Here is a 21,683-nt window from a genome sequence, read left to right as displayed (position 1 = left end):
AAACCCAAATAACCAAAGAACATATGAAAAGTTATGCAGATTTACAATAATTAGGTAAAATGCAAATAAAGTAATACTGAGAAATCATTATACACACCACCAGTCTTTTTTTTTCTTCTATTTTTTTAAAATGATACAACATCCCTAGTGGGGATGAAGGATATGGGTACTTTTTATACTGTACATTTACTGATGAAGATATAAATTGCTCCAGCCTTTTTGGGAAATAATCTGTCAATAGTTATTAAAAACATTTAAATCTACGTAGCTGTCAACCAGCAATCCTACTGCAGGCAATCTACTCCACAGAAGTGACACCATCATGGTCATGAGTTACCATAATAGTGAAAATACCGGTAGCAAAGTAAATGTCCATTAATTAGAGAAGAAGTTTAAGTCATCATCACAGAGTATTATACAGCATTCGGAAGAATGAAATGACGGCTATGAGACAGACTTGGAGGGATTTCCATCACACATTTTTGGATGAGAAAAGATGCAGAGGGTATGTGTTATCCCCCTTATTTACAGCAAACAGACACACCAAAAAATCTCATTTCATTTACACGAGAGTGTGTGTGTAGATTAAGGAATTTAAAAGAAGTCTACGTATGGACTTGAAGGTGCTCAAAATACACATTAAATTTTAAAAGCAAGTTGCAGAGAACATGTAGAGTAAGACAAAACCCTGTGTAGTATTTGTGTGCACCTATCTGGATGAACGAAAATAGGGATACATAGACCGGGCTGTTACAAGACGGGGCGGGAGTGGAATGGTATGGTGGGATAGGAGTTCTGCCATTATGTCTCTTCATTACTTCACTTGTTGCTTTTTCTTTTTTTTAATTAAGTAATCTCTACAGCCAACATGGGGCTCGAACTCATGACCTCGAGATCAAGAGTCGCATGCTCTTCCAACTGAGCCAGCCACGTGCCCCTTGTGTTTCTCTTTTAGTTAATTGCAGTAATTTAAATTGTACCCCTATTTACATCTGTGAAACACCCATCTCCTTTCCTTTAGCACTTATCACCAATATTCGATATTTTTTATTGATATTATTTGTTCCTCCCAACTGGAACGTAAGCTGTATCAGGTAAAGGACTTTGTCTACTGCTGAATGTCAGCACCTCGAACTGACTGACATACAGCAGGCACTCAAATATTGAGGAAAGTAATATTTTAGGAGTAACTTCTTCTTTAGGGCTACTCTTGATGTTCATTTTAACCTCATTTCTCCTAAAACTCTGATATTCTAGAAGTTACCAGGAGTGTGACAGAATTACATGGACAAGAAGTCTGAACTCAGGGTGTGAATAATTATTTGTTGGATGCTTATTAAGACTGCCCAACATTTTATCAGGTGTTTTTATCTCTTTTCTCAAACCAATCTATCAGGCAGATGTATAATCCCCTTTTCATAGATGAGAAACCCAATTCATAAGAGTTAGTCTCACTAAAGTTTCACCGACAATGTCCTGTGTCCAGGTCAAAATCCTGTTCTTTCCTTTGTCCTGGATTGATCTTAAAATAATCCTCTTTTAATAATTTGAAGAGCTAATAGTTCTTACATAATATATAGGTTTAACATTATTTTGAGATTTAATTGAACATTTCACACTCAATTTTGTTTATAATAAGCCTTTAGAAATGGAAATGTGAAAAATTCAATTCACTACTCTTCTGATGATTCTCTTAATGATTTAAAAGTCATTTGATTGTTAAAATACAGTCTGTCTCTAACTTGTTGACTATTTTGCTCCTGAAGCAATTCAGCTTTTCAGCTCAAGGCTGCAAGCCACTTGGGCCTTGGTGGAATGGTAGCTGCAAAGCAAGACAACACAGAGCTCGGTCCCAGGAGAGTTAATAAACATTTAGATAATTACCATCAAATCTTCTAGGCAAAAAGCAGCCCTGAAAACATCCCGAGGGATTTGTCCTAGATTCTTCAAATCCAAGGCAAGTTCCCCCAGCGGAATGCCTTTCTTGACAATCTTCTACTGGGAGGTATTTCCTACTTCTTTGGGAAAAAAACAGCCAGTTAGGAACAGCTGGACGGTCTGAGAGTTGCAAGGAAAGGGTGGTGGATCTGGCCTGGGCCCAAGACAGTCCCGGCAGGTTTAAGTTCCAGACTGGAGGAGCTGCCCCACAAGAGATCAAAGGCCAGTGGGTTGGTGCTAGAGAGGTCAGGGAAAGAAGATGCACCATTAACAGTGTTCAGACACATGTCCTTGTCCCCAACATGCTCTGCTTAATTCCCATGTAGGCAGGACTGGAAGTGTGCAGGAGGGTGGTGTCTTGGCCATTCTGCCGCCACCTTCCAGGTGAGATCCAAATTCCTCCTCAGTTAGGGTACAGACCTCAATCTTAGGATCAGCCTCACAGATCTAAATATATCTGCGATCGGCTAGGAACCTGCAGGGATGATTTTTTTGTCTTTGAAGATCTGGATAGATTTAGAGTTTTGAAAATGTGCTTTCTAATTTCTCAACCCACAGATAGTATTTGAGTACTTTTTATATGGGAAGGCACCAGGAGAGGTGCTAAGCAGAATATAAGAAAAACAAATGAGCTTATAGAGACTGAAGCAATCATTTACCTGTTTTAGTTAGGTGACACTGAGCAATACATAATATGTAAAATGTGAGTTGAGGATGGGGTAGAAACAAGGCATTCATAATAAAATTCATCACTACATGCTTCCCATGCAACACAAAAAATCTAAGATTTTGAAAGACAGTATATAAAATAAACTTATCACATCTTCCTTGCTGATTTTTGTACTTCCAAAATAACTTTTAAAAATCATACAAAATAAAATGTGTTTTTCTGCAGAGGCAAGCTGTACATAACTTGCATATATCAAGGAGACAAAACTGCATGGATCTCTCACCTTCATTTTCTGAAGTAAAATAATTTCTCCTCCAGAAAGCAATGATGTTCCTAAAGACAGGGAGGGGGGGGGTGGGGGGAAGCCTGCTTGCAGGGTTTATTTTTTCTTAATTGGAATCATTAGATGTGTATTCCCAAGTATAGTAGGATATGAGAAATAGGAGTTTATTGTCTTGCTTATTTAATTTAAAAGGCTGACCAAAATGAATAAAAGAAAGCCTGAATGTTTTAGAGTTGGGAGAAAGCCTGATTTCTTCTGACCCTGAGATCTACAAGGAAACTGAACACGTACTGTTTCACTGAAAAATAAAGTTTCCATTTAAATGAATTAAGTGGTATTTTAGCTCAATGTGCATACTTTCAAAACTCCTGAATGGTAATTGGCAGAATCTAACCTTAATGTTGTTAGCTGAGGGGACACTGCTAATTAACATTATTTACACGATATTCACAATCATTTTGACATGTATCAAATACACAAGGCTCCATGTTTATCTGCAAACTATACAAACATGCTGTTTTTCCAGGCAGCCAAAACATGGAGACATATGCTACTGGTCTACATACCAATGAGTTCCAGCGGGGAGGGGAGGAAAAGGGGAGGGAGTGTCAGGAGTTTGATCATTAATAACTGTCAAAAGATGTGAGACCACTGAATTCTTTTTCTAAAATACACACTGAATAAAATTATTCCACCAACAGGATATTCTGAAATATATGGGCTCAAAAGTCTGTAGAGAAATATGCAAATATATTTTTAAATGGTTTTGAAAGCATAGTAAAATCACTCAAAACAACTCATCCTACACAAATGACTTTCTGATCTTTGCATGGGATTATCACTTGGCCTCATGAGAACATTTTTACATTTCTGGTCGTCATTCTGACATATACAAGTGGCACAACATACTTGGGTCTATGTTAATATGGCTTCCTAAAATATAAAAGCTATGCTGACACTTTACCTGAGAGCTCTAGAATACTTTTGATGTACTTCCTAAAAATCTTTCATTTAGGTAACAGGGAGCAATGACAAGGCAGAATTGGAACCATTCACTTTTAGAGGTCAAAAGATCTCAGAGGTCATCGTTCCAAGTCATTTAAAGAAAAAAGGGAGCCAATGGCTGGTGGCTTTTCCTTCTTGGTACGGTAGTTTTTCCCCACACTCTCACCCAAGTTAGCCAGCACCCGAAGTAAACTTTCTGATGAGATTTCTTTTGCTCTAAGTAAGTTAATCTTACTTATGAAAAACTACTGCCTTGGTCCATTTCACTCAGAAAATAGCTAGATGTCAGTGTACTTTAACATTTCAGCACATCTTACACAAGTCACAAACTCCTTGTTTTTACAACTCATACTAAACATAAAATTTTTGCATTCCATGCAGTGTTTAATTAAAAAAAGTTTTTCAGTTTGGGAAATTTCATTTGTAAATGATGGGTTTCCCTTACCATTACCCTTAACTTGGTGATGCTATTATATGAGGTAATTCAAAAATATCTGTGGTTTGAGGTTAGAGATTGGGAACCTGGTATATATACTGCAGTTTATGAGAGCACAGAAAACTTTGGCACATGAATTAGCCATACTCATTCCAGTGCTCCAAGTGCTATTTAACAGATGTTTTATGGTGGGTTCTCCTTTACATTACTGGATTAATTATATCTTTAAAGAGGCACACAGGGAAAGTCAATGCGGAGTTAGCATCTGGACCAGCCTGCAATGTAAGGTGAATGGCTAAATCATCGAGGACAAGGGAATTTTCTACAAAATAGGCCCTTCCTGTTAGCAGGATATTGCAGATTTTGTTCACTCAAATAGATCCTTCTTCAAGTCTGACTAAAACCACCATTACCCTTAATTAAACCACTAGGATGGAGAAAGGACGGTTGTAGGATCTAAGTGAAATGCAAAGTGAGTCATTTTGTGGTTGGTGAACTTTGAATTCTGTGGTTTTGAAAGTATACAAACTATACTAAGTTAGTGTTCCAGAAGACAGGGTTTCCAATTTTTAGAGGTGCATACCAGTGATTCCCCATAAAATCAGAGTTATCCTGATCACTGTAAGCAACAGGTGTGAACTAATAAGGAACAAATGGAGGGGCACTTCACAGCCACAGTGTTTGAGTTACGTGGCGCTGCCAGATTCCTAGGTGTTCCTGGGGACTATCCTAAGTGCCAGAACATCTCTGGGGCCCCTCAAAACCTCGGTGATGGTCTCGGGGAACCCAATGCAGGTCAGAGGAACACTCTGGGGCACCCCAGAGGGCCCATTAATCCATGAAAAAACTTTGGCTTCTTCCTAGCCTTCTGTACTAGATTACTCAAAAATTACTCCAGCAATGTCTCAGTTCTCATTAAAGGCACAAAAAGGGGTATTTCTGACACTGCTGAAGAATGTGTACGTGCTAAAGGATATAAACTCATCGCTACAGCAGAATACAAAAACATCAGAGAACGGCAGATAGTTTCAAGGACACTTTCAGATTCCACATAGTATGGTGGCTTCAGATTGGAACAAAGAGACTGTGAGGTGTGGGCAGAGACAGCTCTTGAAAACTAATGTTGATCTGAAAAGGCAAGGGGGAGGGGAGGGCTTATGTCTGTTAAGTAGCCAAACAAAAAATTAAATAAAAATAAAAACACATTAAATTTATATGTGTGTATAATTTTTTTTAAAATATATAACTAAACACTTGAAAAATATATGTGTGTCCCTGAAAGTATCAATTATCCAATCTCATGGGGTATTTTAATTTTACTGGCTTTCCAAAGGTTCACACTCTATAATGATAAATTTCTCTATCTTCCTCACAATCAATAATTAAGACTGGCTTATTATTTTGGACTCACATCTACTTTGTCTAACACTCCTTCATTCCTCTGCATGCCTCTTCTGCCCCACCCCCACTGGAAAAAACAAAATCAAGTTGTATTAAAGTATTTTATAATAAACTGCAAATCCACTAGATTCCAAAATATTTCAATTCATCAGACACCTATAGCACATTATCTATATTTGTACACTTTATTTAAAAACAAATAATACACTTAGAGCCACCAAATAAAGATATCTTAATTAGCTTATCCATACCCTGAATTTACAAAAGAAACTTCTTGCACCACAAAAATTAGCATTTGGATTAATTTACATTAATTGATATTATAACTAAATTTAAAAATACCTGAAGATCAAACAATCTGGTCCAGGGCCCACCAGTTGCGGGGAGGGGGTGAGGGTGGGGGGAGTGGAGAAAAGAAATTAGTAGGAATCTAAACTGATGATGCCCTGGAGTCAGCTCTAGTAAACTGAAGTTAAGAAGGACGTAAAGTAACCAGTAGATTTCAGGATTACAAAGAAGTGGTTCCTCCTAAAAACAGATATTAGATCATACAGTTGGAATGCATGTAGGGAATACCTCTTAATCTGGATTGAAAAAAGTGGTGGAGAGGGGGGTCGAATTTGTTTCTCACAAGAGGCAAACTTCAGCCAAACAATGAGAAGAAAGTAGGGAGGGAGGTACATGGTAGACTGAAGGCTTTCTGACTGCTGATAATACCGAATTTAGCAGATCTGTACAAGTCAACTAAAATACCATTCTCTGAGACATTTTCAGAAAGGAGCTAACAACCAGGGAAAATCATTCTACATTAACAAGGCACTCACTGGTTCACAGCCTGTTAAAAATCCAGGCAGACATTAAAGTTAATCTAAATTAAAATGAACTTTCTAATTTGCATCACAGGGATGGCAACCATGTGGTCCCAGTTAAATCAAATCTAAAGCTTAACTAGCAAAGATCCAGAAAATTCTGACCCCTAAGCACCACTTCAGGAATACTGCTAGAATAAATAAGTGGAATCTAGGGATCTCTGTTTGGCCTAGATTAGTTTTTTGGTTTTTGTTTTTTTGTGTTTTTTTTTTTTTCTCCGATTAAGAAAAAAAACGAAAACAGAAAAACAAAAACAAAACTGATGCAATCTGCTAAATACTTTGTCAATCTGGTGTCCCTTACACTGACATGGAGGTCCAGCTAGATGATGGATACGGCCAATTAAAAAGCTTTCAGTGCTGAAAGTAAAAATGATTCAAATCATTTACCAATGACCTGTCCTTTGTTTTTAAAGATGGACATGTTTTCTGGACCTTCCCTTAAAAGGAACTTCTGGAATTGACACATTTCACAAAAATATACATATAATTTTCAGTCAGCTACTACTTTTATACAACCTGAATCCCAGTGTCAAACACATAAAGTACTGCAATTATATAAATAACTAGACAAGTAACAGTAACAAAGGCAACTTCTGAGTACATAAAATTAATGATTATGTACTTAATAGCCTTGAAATAGCTTTCAAAGAATAAAGTAAGCTGAAGAAAACTGTACTTAGAGCTCTTTTTCCATGTAAATTCAGTAACAGTTTGGCTCTTGGTTGAAAATATCACAGACGTATACTAACCAGAGTTGAACTATATCCACTCACTATCAACACTGATGATAAATTTTAAGCAGTTCTTTCAAAAGAAAACCAAAACTCTGAGTCTTTCAATCTGATTTGTGACATCTTAGTTCAATATAACTTAAATGACAAAGCCTGAGAAAAGCACCAACAGAGAAATTGCATCCAGTCATTTCTGATGTCATAAAGATTTGCTTTCATTAAAATGGCAGCAATGACAACGAGGTAGATATGAAAGATGCCATTTAAACACTATTCTTAGGTGGTATTTTAACTAGTTCAGGTGTTTAATCTAAAAATAATTTTTACTAGTTGGATCTTCATCACAGAAGAATTTCATGGCATGCTCTTGTGTAAGAGGGAAATATATGAAGTACTAAAAAAGTAAGCCTTTAAAAATTACATTTTAAAAAAATTACCTAGCCAACATTAGAAGATCCCATAATTTTGGTGAATCAATAATTTCTCCTTTTACCTGAACTTAACTATCATGAAGAATAGTTATTTTCCTGTCTACTGAAATTTCTAGGAATTCACATTCAAAATCCTTGGAAAGTACATGTGGTGCTCAGAAGAGCACGAAGACAGTGCATGAAATGTCCCTTGAAATCCTAGAAGTTGAGCAGATACACTGAAAAGACATTGATGGTCACAAATCAGGATCTTCACAGACTGGCAAACACACACGCACACGCGCGCGCACACATTCACTCTCTCTCTGTCTCTCAATCTCTCTCTGCCATAGCCCCCCACCCCACCCCAGCTCAATCCTCATCCTCACTGTAAGGCTGCATTTGTATTTTATTTTAAAGGCACCTCTCATTCTCTAGCTATTGCCTTCTTGATGATATCTGTTTTGTTAAAAAAAATCCTGAATGTTCAATGGAAATAGTTCAGTACTGAGAATGGAATATTTTTCAATTCACATTTGAATAGCCAGGTTTTCTTACATTCAGATTTTAATAAACTAGAATGACAGTCTTTAAAACAAGCATGCTAGCCTATAATGAATATAGTATATACAGTAATTGAAACATTTAGAACTATATATTATACTGCAAAAGCAAACAGCACAACACTCATCATACTCATCATTACCTGTGGTGTACACGACCTCTAAGAATGAAAATACAAAACAGTAAAATGCACCTATGGTTTATATATATATATATATATATATAATATATATATATAATATATATAGTCTATATATATTATATATATTCCTACAATATATATAATATATATTTATAAAATATACATACATTTTAGACATTTTCAAATAAATCTTTATCATTATCTCCAAAAGAAATTTATAGCAAGAATACTGAAGGAATGAAAGTCAGATAAACAAAAATTTTTCACAAAGTTCATTATCAGTGATGCAGCATAATTTCCCCCCTTTTAGTCATAACTAAAATGATTATAAAAGCTAAATACTTTGCATAACTAATTATCTGTTTAATGGCAAAAATCGCTAAACTTGTTCAATAGAAAAATACTGAAGGTCATTATATCACTTATGTTAAATACCTGTCTAGGGTTCGAGTAGCAAATGAGCTCCATATGACATCTGGGTTTTGAGAAGGGTGCTGCAAGTCCCAGAGATGTATTCATAGCATATGAAAATAAGGCAGGGACCATGTCTCCTGCTGATTTTCATACTCTCCCAATACCTTTCACCCAAAATATTTACAAACCAAGCACTATGAAAGCATTTCAATGACTGTGTGAATCTTGAATTTGTTCATTTGGGGGATTAAATTTCTGATAGGCTGGCGGGGAAAGCAGATACATGTCTATGCTTCTCTCTGGCTGGAAGACAGCTTTGGCTCATTTCTAGGCTGTGATCTACACAGTGCTAGTGGAGAGGAATCTGTTTCTGTCTAGGGTCTCCAATGGCCCGGCACTGGCTGGCTAAAGAACTTTCAAAGCTCCATCATCTGCACCACAGTTTACCTATCTCATGGTCATTTTCCACTCACGAAGAGAGAAATTTCAACCAGGAGGTATAAAACGTAAGGGAAGAGACTTTCTTGGTTTTGAGAATTTCAGTGATGTAAGTAAAGCAGGCACTGGAGACCTTGCGAGGTAATTTAAGCAGTAAGTGGTAAAACAATAGCTTAGTCCATCCTAAACATGCCAAGTAAGGGCACCCGACTGGATTTTCCAGTATACTTATATAAATGTTAGGTTAGCAACACCATTTTTTTTTTACTCACTGAAGAACCAAAAAGAGGAATGAACCAAACACAATGTGGACTTCTATATCTGCATGGGAATATAAACATTCACCTGGGAGTTCAAGTCCAGGTCAATTCATTCGATTATAGAAAGGAGTCCCTTGAGCCCACTGTGAACCAAAGCACAGATGAAATGACAAGGTAGCTGTGTCAAAATATTAAAGTATATCTGTCTATCAATCAGGCAAATCTAGCTTGTATGCTGCAAAACTCTAGAGGCAGAAAAGCAGAAATTTTAAAGAAAAATTGTCAATTACTATCCATATCACCACCAGAATACTTTTTCAGAGTAAATATACATATCATCAGAAGTGTCATTGTTACGACAATGGAATATGTTGGGAGAGGAATGTAGGAATTATATTAAAAGATTAAAACATTTATGGATATGGATTTTATGTATGAAAACTACTATATATACATTTTGCTGAAAAGTTGGGCATTAATAATTTATTCCTAATTTCTACACTGGTCTCTGACATTTGGGGCAAACAAAAGAATGTGAAGACACTAGGTCCAAAGAGTGGGGTCATGGGAATCTTAAGAGCTGGCCACATGTGGGTCACAGGCTAGGTGAGCTCAAGGAACCTAGGTGAGCTCAAGGAACCCTGGTCCTTTATGACAGTTTTCCACAGAAACAATACTGACACACTGCCTATTAAAACACGCTGTGTACTCCAATTAAAGAATGGAGGGGTAGGGGAAGGGAAAGAGAAAACTCTTTAACCAAGGGATGCACTGAACTCTTCCATCCAGATTTCCAGTGGGCTCTTCTTCTTGGATAGATTAATGGAAGACTTCTGGGGCACAAACCAGGTGCTTTATTTAGTACTGCAAAAGCAGCTGCCTGACATTAACCATACCCTTTGGGCTGTCAAAACATAATTATAAACTGTTTTTGGTAGGTGTCAGATAATTTGAATATGAGAGACAAAGAAAAAGCAAGAGGTCATCCGAAGCATGGTTATGTGGATTTTGAAAAACAAGTACTCACAGATAACTTCCGTCTTTTCAACCACTAAAAGGTAAGATTTCATCAATATGAGATAACCACTCTGGTACTAGAAATATCACATGAATAAAGTGAATTTTAAAATTAATAGAAATTATCAAGATATGCCCTGCTTGCCCTTAAAAATAAACAGAATCTTGAACCTGAATAAGTTAAATTCTTTAGTAAAAGCAGACTCTACTGACTATTGATAATGGTGACTGTTTTTGACAGCTTAACTTTACAATGGTACCAAATCTATTTTCAAAAAGGTAATACAATATAGAAATCTGCTTACAAACTAAATATTTGTTTAGCATTTTTGAATAATAATATATTTAACATATTATTGCATTTTTTTTTCCCCCTAATGGTAAAATGCTTTGCCAGGTGCTTTTATGTGCACAGATGAAAGGAGAGCTAAATTAAAAACTCATTTGAACACTGCCTGCTCATTATGCACATCGGGGTTAGTACAGCAGATATGGTAAAGATTACTGTTTTGACTACCTAATGTGGTTAACAAGATTTCTCAGGGGAGAACTGGGTCTAAATTTCTGTTCTTCCTCTATCATTCCCAGTCATCAAGTTTTTTAATTATCCCTTATAGCATGCCCTATTTACTCAATAGGGACAGGCTAAACCTATGTTCGCTCAGGCCTGCCTAGCGAATTAGAACAACCTCAGAAATAATAGCTCCTATTGGGGGAAATTTTGAAACAGTTTTCAGGCTCACAGATTCAGCTGAGCTTGCAGCAACCAGAACAAACCTTAGTTTTAGAAAACAGTATACGAATTGCAAAACTATACTTTAACAAATGTTCTCTGTGCTCCTTCGGCAGAACAAAAGGGCAGGACAGGTTGATTCTTGCCCTGGTCTTCTGTATCTCTTTTGTGCAGTTGATTATTTATAAAGAGCTAGAAGGTGAAGATGATGCATTGTGTCATACAAAGACTTTGGCCAGTGCATCAGCCCCAGCACTGGCTATATAGCATTTGGATGGGTGGAAAGCTACATCGTGAATTGATTCTTCAAACTTTTTCCGATGAGCTGTAAACTCTTGGATACACGTCTTACTTTCTAGGTTCCATAAACGTATTGAACAGTCATGACCTGTATCAAAAGAAAGGAAAAAAAAAGAAGAAAAGAAAAAGAAATTGAAAGGAAAAATTACATTAACATGAAAATAGGATAAATAAATAATCCATAGTTGATGTACTTACTCCCAGACATCAAGTACAGGCCATTGGGATCAACTGCTAAACTTGTAACAGCTTCTAGATGGGCTACCATGGAGTGGATGAGTTTGCCTTTGGGAAAAAGAGATTGTTACTCTTTATTAACAGCTTTCCTCATCCTGAACATACACCAGTTACCATGTTACACTGATTTCTCCAGTCACCCCTCTCTGTGTACTTACCGCATCAATAGCTTTTTCCATCACAGCTAAAACAATGTGTCTCCCTCCTGCTTTAGCCATGGTAATGAGAAACAAAAGCTTAAATTTCAGATTATACTTCTGTCTTTTTTTTTTTTAAACGTTTATTTTTGAGACAGAGAGAGACAAAGCATGAACGGGGGAGGGTCAGAGAGAGGGAGACACAGAATCTGAAGCGGGCTCCAGGCTCTGAGCTGTCAGCACAGAGCCGGATGCGGGGCTCGAACTCACGGACCGCGAGATCATGACCTGAGCCGAAGTCCGCTGCTTAACCGACTGAGCCACCCAGGCGCCCCTATACTTCTGTCTTTCAAATAGCAATATAAAAGTCAGTCATTTATACACAAATATTCCCTTAAGCCATGTTCATTAACTAAGACTAAGACATGAATCACCTACTTTGCATCCTTTAGCTACAGGCAAATTATATGGGTTGTGAGAACAGAAGAGACGGAAAGACAAAGGAACGGAGGGAAAACCTGGCCACAATACTGGTGGAAACAACATACAGAAAGGGATTAAAATATTAAATTACTCACTACTCACAGCTAAGCAAAGTCAGCAAAAGTTAATATATCTACAAAGCTAATAGCAGATACTCAGGTAAATATGGCTGCCAATATGGAGTGTTTTCCTCCGAACACAGCTCTTCAGGAATTTCCTTCTGACTAGTGAATGAAAGCTAATAAAAAATGGGAAAGCCCACATATCCTCCCCACCTTACATATAGTAATTCAAATCAATCAGGACCAGATAGTCAATATTATAATACAGAAAAGAGTAGTCTATGGAAAACTGAATCAAAAAAACAAATGACTTAGGGGTTTCTATCTCCAACACTAAGGCTCTCCAACATTGGACAATTTTAAAGTTTATTTATTTACAGAGAAACTGTGAGCTGGGGAGGGGCAGAGAGAAAGAGAGAGAGAGAGGGAGGGAGGGAGAGAGTGAGGATCCCAAGCAGGCTCCGCAGTGTCAGTGTGGAGCCTGACATGGGGCTCAAACTCATGAACCGAGGTTCAAACTCAAGAACTGTGAAATCATGACCAGAGCTGAAATCAAGAGTCAGATGCTTAACTGACTGAGCCACCCAGGCACCCCAAACTTGAACAATTTTAAACAAAATATAATGATCATATGCCTCTTACTTCTAACATGTTTCTACTTTTCCCCAACATATTCACAGCAAGAGATCAATTTTATTGGTATTTGAATGACCTTTTCAGTTGTGTCCCTAGTGATAACCTTGGTGCTAGGGCCAAAACGTAGTATCTACTTATTATTAAATAAACTAAGATGAGGGGCGCCTGGATGGCTCAGTTGGTTAAGCATCCAACTTTGGCTCAGGTCGTGAATCTCACTGTTCGTGGGTTCAAGCCCTACATCGGGCTCTGTGCTGACAGCTCAGAGCCTGGAGCCTTCTTTGGATTCTGTGTCTCCCTCTCTCTCTGCCCCTCCCCCGTTTGTACTCTGTCTCTCAAAAATAAATAAAACATTAAGTAAATGACTTAAATAACCTAAGATGATTTTATATGCTATCATGAAGACTAGTTCTTAGCAGATTTGGACAGAATGAACAGAAACTGAGCTGGAAGAGTATTTGTTTCCATGCTTATTCCTAGACTATATAGCCACTAACAGACACCCAAGTCAGCCTACTTACAGTGGGTTTTATTTATTTATTTTGTTTTAACACTGATCACTCTGTAATAAACACTTACCTGTGTTGTTATCATAGAATTTGATGTGCCTGTCTTCATGAGCAGTGATGCTGATGGGAAGAGTAGGATGGCTGATGACTCTATTTATTTGACACGAAGAGGTGGCTGCGAAAAAGAAAAAAAAAAGAGCAACAAAGTTAACGCTACTATTTCTTCATATAAGAGGACTGAATGCTCACCTGAGACTTTGTTACTTTAATTTGTCTTTAGTTAATTTATTCTGTGACTGTATTCTCAACATCAATGTTAGGAAAGAAGTGCCTGAACAATACCATACTGACAAATGTAGAGGTACTTACAAATGAGAATTTTCTTTCCACCACCTGCCATCAATGGGTGCCACCTAGCGCTGAGCGTGGGGCCACAGACATTTCTCATTCTCTGATGATCTATGATATTCTGCAGCTTTAATAAAGTTCCATCGTTACTTACAAGTAGATGATAACCAAATTTAAATCTCCACTCTTTCTAGATATTCTTTATCACATGGTTATCATCTGAAGACAAATATGACAAAGAGAGCTTCTGAAATGTATAATCTTCTCTTTCTCATCATAATAGAAATGGTTATCATTTGACAGTCTACTGTGTTTGGAATCTTCAAATAGTCAGCATCCTAACACTATTTTTTGTGCCCTATACAGTAACTTTCAAAGAATTTCAATTATACGCACAATGAGAGAAGCAGGCCACATGTCATTAGGCCTGTATCACAATACATGAACTGTTTCATGGTAGAAACTGATGAATCCGTGTGAAATGTAACTAGTTCTTGTACTATTTTTGAAACTCTGCATATTTAAAATTATTTCAAAAAGAGTTAAACTTTTTTAAATCTTAGTAAAGTTATTATGAATTTACATTCACATAATAGAAAATATAGCTAAATATAGATAAAAATAATGGTAATATTAGGGTACTCTGTTGGATTTTCTTGTGGTCCCTAAAAATATGACATCTTAAAAACTGAAAGTAATCTTTTTCCAGTACTAATGGCCTGTTATCTAAGAATAAAACAAAGTCACTTGACCACGTGGAGTAAGCTCAGTTATACTCAATTTAAATGGTCCTTAACAAAGACTTTAGTTTCAAAGCTCAGCCTGTAGTTGTTTTTTTTTTTTCTTTCCTCCAGAGATAACATACCACTGAGCATTATCCTCTGTAGGATCTAGCAGGAGAGTAACAAAAGAAAAGAAATACTTTAAGTAAAATATCCCATGTATTCTGAGAGAGAGGTTTCTGAGAATAGCTTCAATTATGCTGAGATCTAGAAAATAATTATGATAGAAATCAAATGATGGAAGGAAGCAAAAGAGTTTTTACTTAGTAATACTTTTAAGGAAGTTTCTCCACTTAATGGTAAATCAGACATGTAAGCAAAATGCAAAGAACACTAGGAATAAATTGAACAATGAATCTAAAAAACTCCTGCAAGTATTTGTATTCAGCTTGTAATGTAGAAATGGCTTACTTTTCACTGGACTGACAAGACCTCAATTACCTGCTTCAAATACCTTTGACTTTATCACAAATCACCATAATTGACATTAATGAACAGAAAGTGAGTCTATTCTGATTTTTAAAACAAAAACCTCCATCCTTTTTAATTCTATAAGAAATTTACTTTTACCTTGAAACATGTTTTTTAATTTTTTAAAAATCTGCTAAATTACAGAAAAGAACAATGTAGTAAAAAAAATAAATAAGCAGGGGTAGTCAGAGTAGAAAAGAATAAAAGTACAGCTCTGAAGTAATAAAACTGATAATTTATACAACTCTAAAGTAATCAAACTGATAATTTAGGAAATGTCAGGACAGGGACGCCTGGGGTGGCTCAGTCAGTTAAGCGTCCGACTTAGGCTCAGGTCATGATCTTGCGGTTCGTGGATTCGAGCCCCATGTCGGGATTTGTGCTGACAGCTCGGAGCCTGGAGCCTGCTTCGGATTCTGTGTGTGTCTCTCTCTCATCTCTCTCTGCCCCTCCCCTGCCTGTGTTCTCACACTCACTCGCTCTCTCTCAAAAGTAAATAAACATTTAAAAAAAAAAAAGGATATATTTAAAAAAGAAAATGTCAGGACATATTATTATTATAACTCAAAGTAATTATCACTTATTCCAATAATGTTGCCTTTGTTCAAAACATTTTTGGCAGTTTTCTTCAGAAAATGTTTCTAGTATCAGGCAAAAAGTCACATGACTTTATTGTCACACACTTAAAGAGAAAATTGGGATTGCCGAGTTTAGTTCATCCATCTCATCCACCAGACTTGACATCTTATTAATTTGTAGCAGTCATTAAAGTCAGTATTTACCACTCAGGACATTCTAAGAATTGACTACATTCCAAAAATGTTCACATCCTTCTTAGTTTCATATTGTTATCTGTATTTTACTACTGTAGCTTTAAGTCATATGTTTAAATTGATTTTAAATTTATTGAGAGTCTAAAACCTATTATTTCTTGAGAAAAAAAGTTTCTCCTTTTCTTATTCCATAATATCAGTTTTTGTTTTTTCACCCCTCTCTTTTATATCCAAATAGTTCAAAACTCTATTCGTGTGTATTTCCCCAAACAATTCTCCTAAGACCTCAGAAAAAAACAAAGGCCAACAGATTGGGAAGAGAAAATGAAGAAAGCCAAAATGGAATGAAGGAAATTTTTGCAAGGAAAAGAGTAGGGGGAGGGAGGGAGGGAGAGGGAGAGGGAGAGACAGACAGACAGACAGACACATACACACACACACACACACACACACACACATACACACACACAAACACACCATGGTAATTATTTTTAAAGCTAGTTCTCAGATTAAAACAACAATATATATGTACACAGCTTCCTTTGTCAACTGCAACCTAAAATGTAATTGTCTGGATTAAGCCTAAAGACAGAAAGCAATGGTTAAAAAGCCAAAAATCAAAAAGATTCTATAGTATCTTTTTCACAATCTGAGAAATTATTTCCTGACTTTCTGTATCCAATGAGAAGCTTCATATTTGAGATTTTAAGAGACACAACTTGATTTACAGTCTAATCAGTAGTGAGCTGTGTCAAATATTATTAATACAAAACTAAATTGATTTAAAAAATGAAATTATGAGAAATGAAAAACAGATTTATTTTATATTCAGAATAAATATTACTTTCTTCAAACAGAATTGAAAACTAATCATTTGGTATAAAACTTGACTCCTCTTTGTTTTTTTATCCCCATATTTTTTTTTAATTTTTTTTTTTTTTTAACGTTTATTTATTTTGAGACAGAGAGAGACAGAGCATGAACAGGGGAGGAGCAGAGAGAGAGGGAGACACAGAATCTGAAACAGGCTCCAGGCTCTGAGCTGTCAGCACAGAGCCCGACGCGGGGCTCGAACTCATGGACCGTGAGATCATGACCTGAGCCGAAGTCGGATGCTTAACCGACCAAGCCACCGAGGCGCCCCCCCATATTTTTTTTTAATATGAAATTTATTATCAAATTGGTTACCATACAACACCCAGTGCTCATCCCTCCCTGCCCTTCCACCCCCCCATCAACCCTCAGTTTATTCTCAGTTTTTAAGAGTCTCTTATGTTTTGGCTCCCTCCCCCTCTAACCTTTTTTTTCTTCCTCCCCTCCCCCTTTGGTCTTCTGTTAAGTTTCTCAGGATCCACATAAGAGTGAAAACATACAGTATCTGTCTTTCTCTGTATGGCTTATTTCACTTAGCACTCTCCAGTTCCATCCACGTTGCTACAAAGGGCCATATTTCGTTCTTTCTCATTGCCATGTAGTACTCCAATGTGTATATAAACCACAATTTCTTTATCCATTCATCAGTTGATGGAAATTTAGGCTTTTCCCACAATTTGGCTATTGTTGAGAGTGCTGCTATAAACATTGGGGTACAAGTGCCCCTATGCATCAGTACTCCTGTATCCCTTGGGTAAATTCCTAGCAGTGCTATTGCTGGGTCATAGGGTAGGTCTATTTTTAATTTTTTGAGGAACCTCCACACTGTTTTCCAGAGCGGCTGCACTAGTTTGCATTCCCACCAACAGTGCAAGAGGGTTCCCATTTCTCCACATCCTCTCCAGCATCTATAGTCTCCTGATTTGTTCATTTTGGACACTCTGACTGGCGTGAGGTGATATCTGAGTGTGGTTTTGATTTGTATTTCCCTGATGAGCATCTTTTCATGTGCCTGTTGGCCATCTGGATGTCTTCTTTAGAGAAGTGTCTATTCATGTTTCTGCCCATTTCTTCACTGGATTATTTGTTTTTCAGGTGTGGAGTTTCGTGAGTTCTTTATAGATTTTGGATACTAGCCCTTTGTCCAGTATGTCATTTGCAAATATCTTTTGCCATCCTGTCGGTTGCCTTTTAGTTTTGTTGATTGTTTCCTTTGCAGTGCAGAAGCTTTTTATCTTCATGAGGTCCCAACAGTTCATTTTTGCTTTTAATTCCTTTGCCTTTGGGGATGTGACTTGACTCCTCTTTGGAATAGCTCAAATGCTATTCCAAATAGTATAGTTACAAATGTGCATAAATTTAAAGTCTTAAAATCAATTGTAAATCATTTTATCCAAGTAACTGTGTTCTGTGATTTAAAAGGCAGAACTCTTTATAATAACAGGTTTTTTTTGTAGTTGACTCTAGTAATTATAATTTTGAGAAAGTTTAAAAATTTGACCCAAACAAAGACTACTTAAAATTGGTATACATACTTGTATCTAGGTTGGATTCTAAAGTGAGAATGCGCTGTTGCGTTTCCATGTTAAAGATGCTTGTATATCCTTTGCTGAACGATGCTACCATATGGCTCGGGTCACTGCTCACTAGATCCACAGACGCAGGGATTCCCAATTCTAAGAGAGTCAGAACATATTCAGAGAATGGCGATCAGAGGGTCTAGTTGAAAATGTCCTTATAATATAGCAAAACAAATAGTCACAAGATTTCCTTAAGAAGTAAAGAAGGCTCAACATTACAATAAAAATTAGCTCATTAACCATTCAATAGAGATTATTTCTTTTGTTACTGTTAGCCCTAGCCTATTTTATTATCTTTACCTGTTCAGCAAGTCTTCTACCTGTTACTCAGCTAATATATTCACAGAATGCAGGCCTTTACTCAGAAAACAAATGGAAAACATTTCTGGACTACAAGTTTTGTTGCTTCCACTTTTACCTGAGGCTTAGAGTGGCATTGTGGGAATTGTTTAAGAGACCATCTCTTATGAGGAATTCTAACTCATCGAAATACGGAATTAAAAAAATAAAATTTCAAATTATTATTTACTGGTAGAGTCATGCAAATATCAAATGCAGGCAACTCATCAAAACCCAGACACAAGTTAAAACAGCTCAAGAATAAAGAAGGTACTTTATTTATCATCTAGAATAGGATAAAACTTGGTTAAACTTATAGTGTGTTTACAAACATAAAAGAATAGAATGATATGTATACATAGCATGTATACATATACATGAATATAATCTGATTTTTTATATGGTTCAAAATCTAAAGCAAGCAAGCAGTTAAAAAATCTGTATATTATAGAAGAAGATACGTTAATAACTAATAAGCACACACACACACACAAAAGTGCTCACAATAATTAGCCACCAAAGCGATGCAAATTAAAACCACAATGAAACACTGCTACACACCCGCCAGAGTGTCTAAAACTAAATGAACTGATAACACCAAATGCTAATTAATTAAGAATGAAGCGCAGCTGGAATTCTCATACATGCTGTCAGTGGTATAACATGGCACAACCACTCTGGATAAGTTTGGCAATTTCACACAAAGTTGAACACACAAAACCACTTCTAACTCCCAGCAATTCTACTTCTAGCTCTTTACTAGCTCAATACATAAATAAATAAATAAAAAATAAATGTTCATAGTAGTTTTGTTCATAATACTCAAAAACTGGAAACAACCCACATGTCCATCAAAAGGTAAATAAATAAACACACTGGTTTAATGAAATACTATTAAATATAAAAATAAATAAGTTGATATGTAGAACATGGATGAATCACAAAAACATTAGAGAGTAAAAAGTCAGATACAAAAAGAGTACATATTATATGATTTCACTTCTATGAAATTTTAGAACAGATAAAACTTATTTGTAATGAAAGAAATCACACCGCTGGTTGGAAATGGGAAGAGGGGCTGGGAAGGACCCAAAGACACTTTGAAGAGGTGAAGGAAAGGTTCTAGATCTTGAGAGGTATAAGAGTTATATATTTGTCAAACCCAGTAAGACATATCTTCAATATCCATTTTTACTGTAGATGTTATATTTTGATTTAAAAAAATTTTTAATGTGTGTTCTTTCACTGAATACTATGCTTTTAAAAATCATAAGTTGGAAATTCAAACAAATATGCTTTCATTACTTTAAAAAAAAAAACCCTTCAAATTAAATTTAAACTCTAAGAGTTTATAGAATCGTTTACTTATTTATTTGCTTGTTGTTAGAATTAGACACTTTATAAAAGATTCAGTTGAATGGTAAAAAAAAAAAAAAAAAAGCATATACCTTGATTATCATTAAATACACTTAGGGCTGGAGCAGCCTCGGCTGTATTCCATAATCGGAGAGTGCCATCTGCTGAACAGGACAACAGGCGCTGATGGGCAGCACTGTAAGCCAAGCCCCAGACAGCATCGGTGTGGCCCAGCAGAGGGCCCCTTAAAACAGAAGGATCTACACAAAATAGCAAGAATGCAAAATCAGGAGAAAAAAACAAATCATAAAGGTAACTCAGATTCCAGAGAAAGGAAATACAAACAAAAGCGTCTAATAACAGCACAAAATATGCTTCCTAGTTTCTATTATTCTTCTGAAATGTTGCAATAACTAAAAACAGGCTTGGAAATACGCACATGCAGAGTCTAGGACTTATAAATTAAAATTTTAAAGTACATATTTCTCTCCTTAAAAAAATCAGGTATTTCCTTCTCCTTCCCTTCTTTCCATTTGTCTAGATTTTTTAAAAAGCACGTTAACACACATCATTTGAATTTAATCTGTGTTCAGAGAAGTCACAACTATTCCTCGAGGAAATGAACAGACATCCTTTCCTCGTTGAGCTCTGTCAGCACTTTGGACACGCTTCTTCAGACCAGCCTCCTGTACCTCCGCACTACGAATGGCAGTTATTCCTGGGAGCAACAGGTCCCTGGAATTCACGGTGGACATGAACTGAGACCTACAGGTATTCCCCTCTAACAGCACTAACCGACATGTGAATGATGTGCATGAAGGGAAGGAGGCTCACTTAGCACGGTTTCGTGACAAAAGTCAAACTGGAAACTATAATTATCAATCCTCACAGTGACTCTATGAAGCAGTACTTTCAAGATGGCTCACACATGTTAAGTTTAAAATGTCAATGTTATCTGTCCTCTACTCTCTGTCATATCATAAAATATTTATTGAAGACACGGTGTGTTAGGCACTATGCTAGATGCTGGGGCCACACAGATAATTAAGACACAGTGCTATCCTGGTCTCAAAAGATGTTGTGATAAGTACAGTAACAGTGACTGACATCGTAACCATGGAGAGTAACAGGGTTGAGTGAAAGCTTCCTGGAGAGAATGACACCTAGAGTATACGGGGGCTGGCCAGTCAAAACTAGAGGGAAGCCACTGCTGGCAAAGGAGGCGGCACCTGCAAAATCACAAAGGAAGGAAAGCACGACATGTGAGGAAATTTACAAGCAATTCAGCACCACTGAAGTGTGAAGTTGGAGACAGAAAGATGAGAGGAGAGTGGCTACTTTAAGGTGGGATTTCTACAGCATATCAAGGTAGTTGGGAGTTATTCTGAAAGCAAAATGAACCACTACGGGGTTTTCCAGGAGCAGTAGGGTGAAGTAGGTATTTAGTAAGGTAGCCTTCACTGTAGTGCAGAAGACAGACTGG

General features: G+C 36.7%; 1 protein-coding gene across 3 annotated transcripts in view; it reads right to left on the bottom strand.

Moving 5' to 3' along the window:
• Positions 1–231: 231 nt before the first annotated feature.
• STRN (striatin) overlaps positions 232–21,683 on the bottom strand; it is a 98,921-nt gene continuing 77,469 nt past the window's right edge. For all 3 annotated transcript variants that reach the window (XM_049651884.1, XM_049651885.1, XM_049651886.1), the window contains 5 exons: positions 20,293–20,460; positions 18,461–18,601; positions 13,749–13,853; positions 11,813–11,899; positions 232–11,702 (listed from right to left, as the gene is read on the bottom strand). In XM_049651884.1, coding sequence (XP_049507841.1) covers positions 11,533–11,702; positions 11,813–11,899; positions 13,749–13,853; positions 18,461–18,601; positions 20,293–20,460 — 671 coding nt within the window. In that variant the 3' untranslated portion in view covers positions 232–11,532. The remainder of the gene's footprint in view (positions 11,703–11,812; positions 11,900–13,748; positions 13,854–18,460; positions 18,602–20,292; positions 20,461–21,683) is intronic.

Source organism: Panthera uncia, assembly GCF_023721935.1.
Source record: "Panthera uncia isolate 11264 chromosome A3 unlocalized genomic scaffold, Puncia_PCG_1.0 HiC_scaffold_12, whole genome shotgun sequence".
NCBI classification, from domain to species: domain Eukaryota; kingdom Metazoa; phylum Chordata; class Mammalia; order Carnivora; family Felidae; genus Panthera; species Panthera uncia.
The sequence above is the reverse complement of the archived record's forward strand: the minus strand, read 5'-3'. Positions and strand labels throughout refer to the sequence as shown.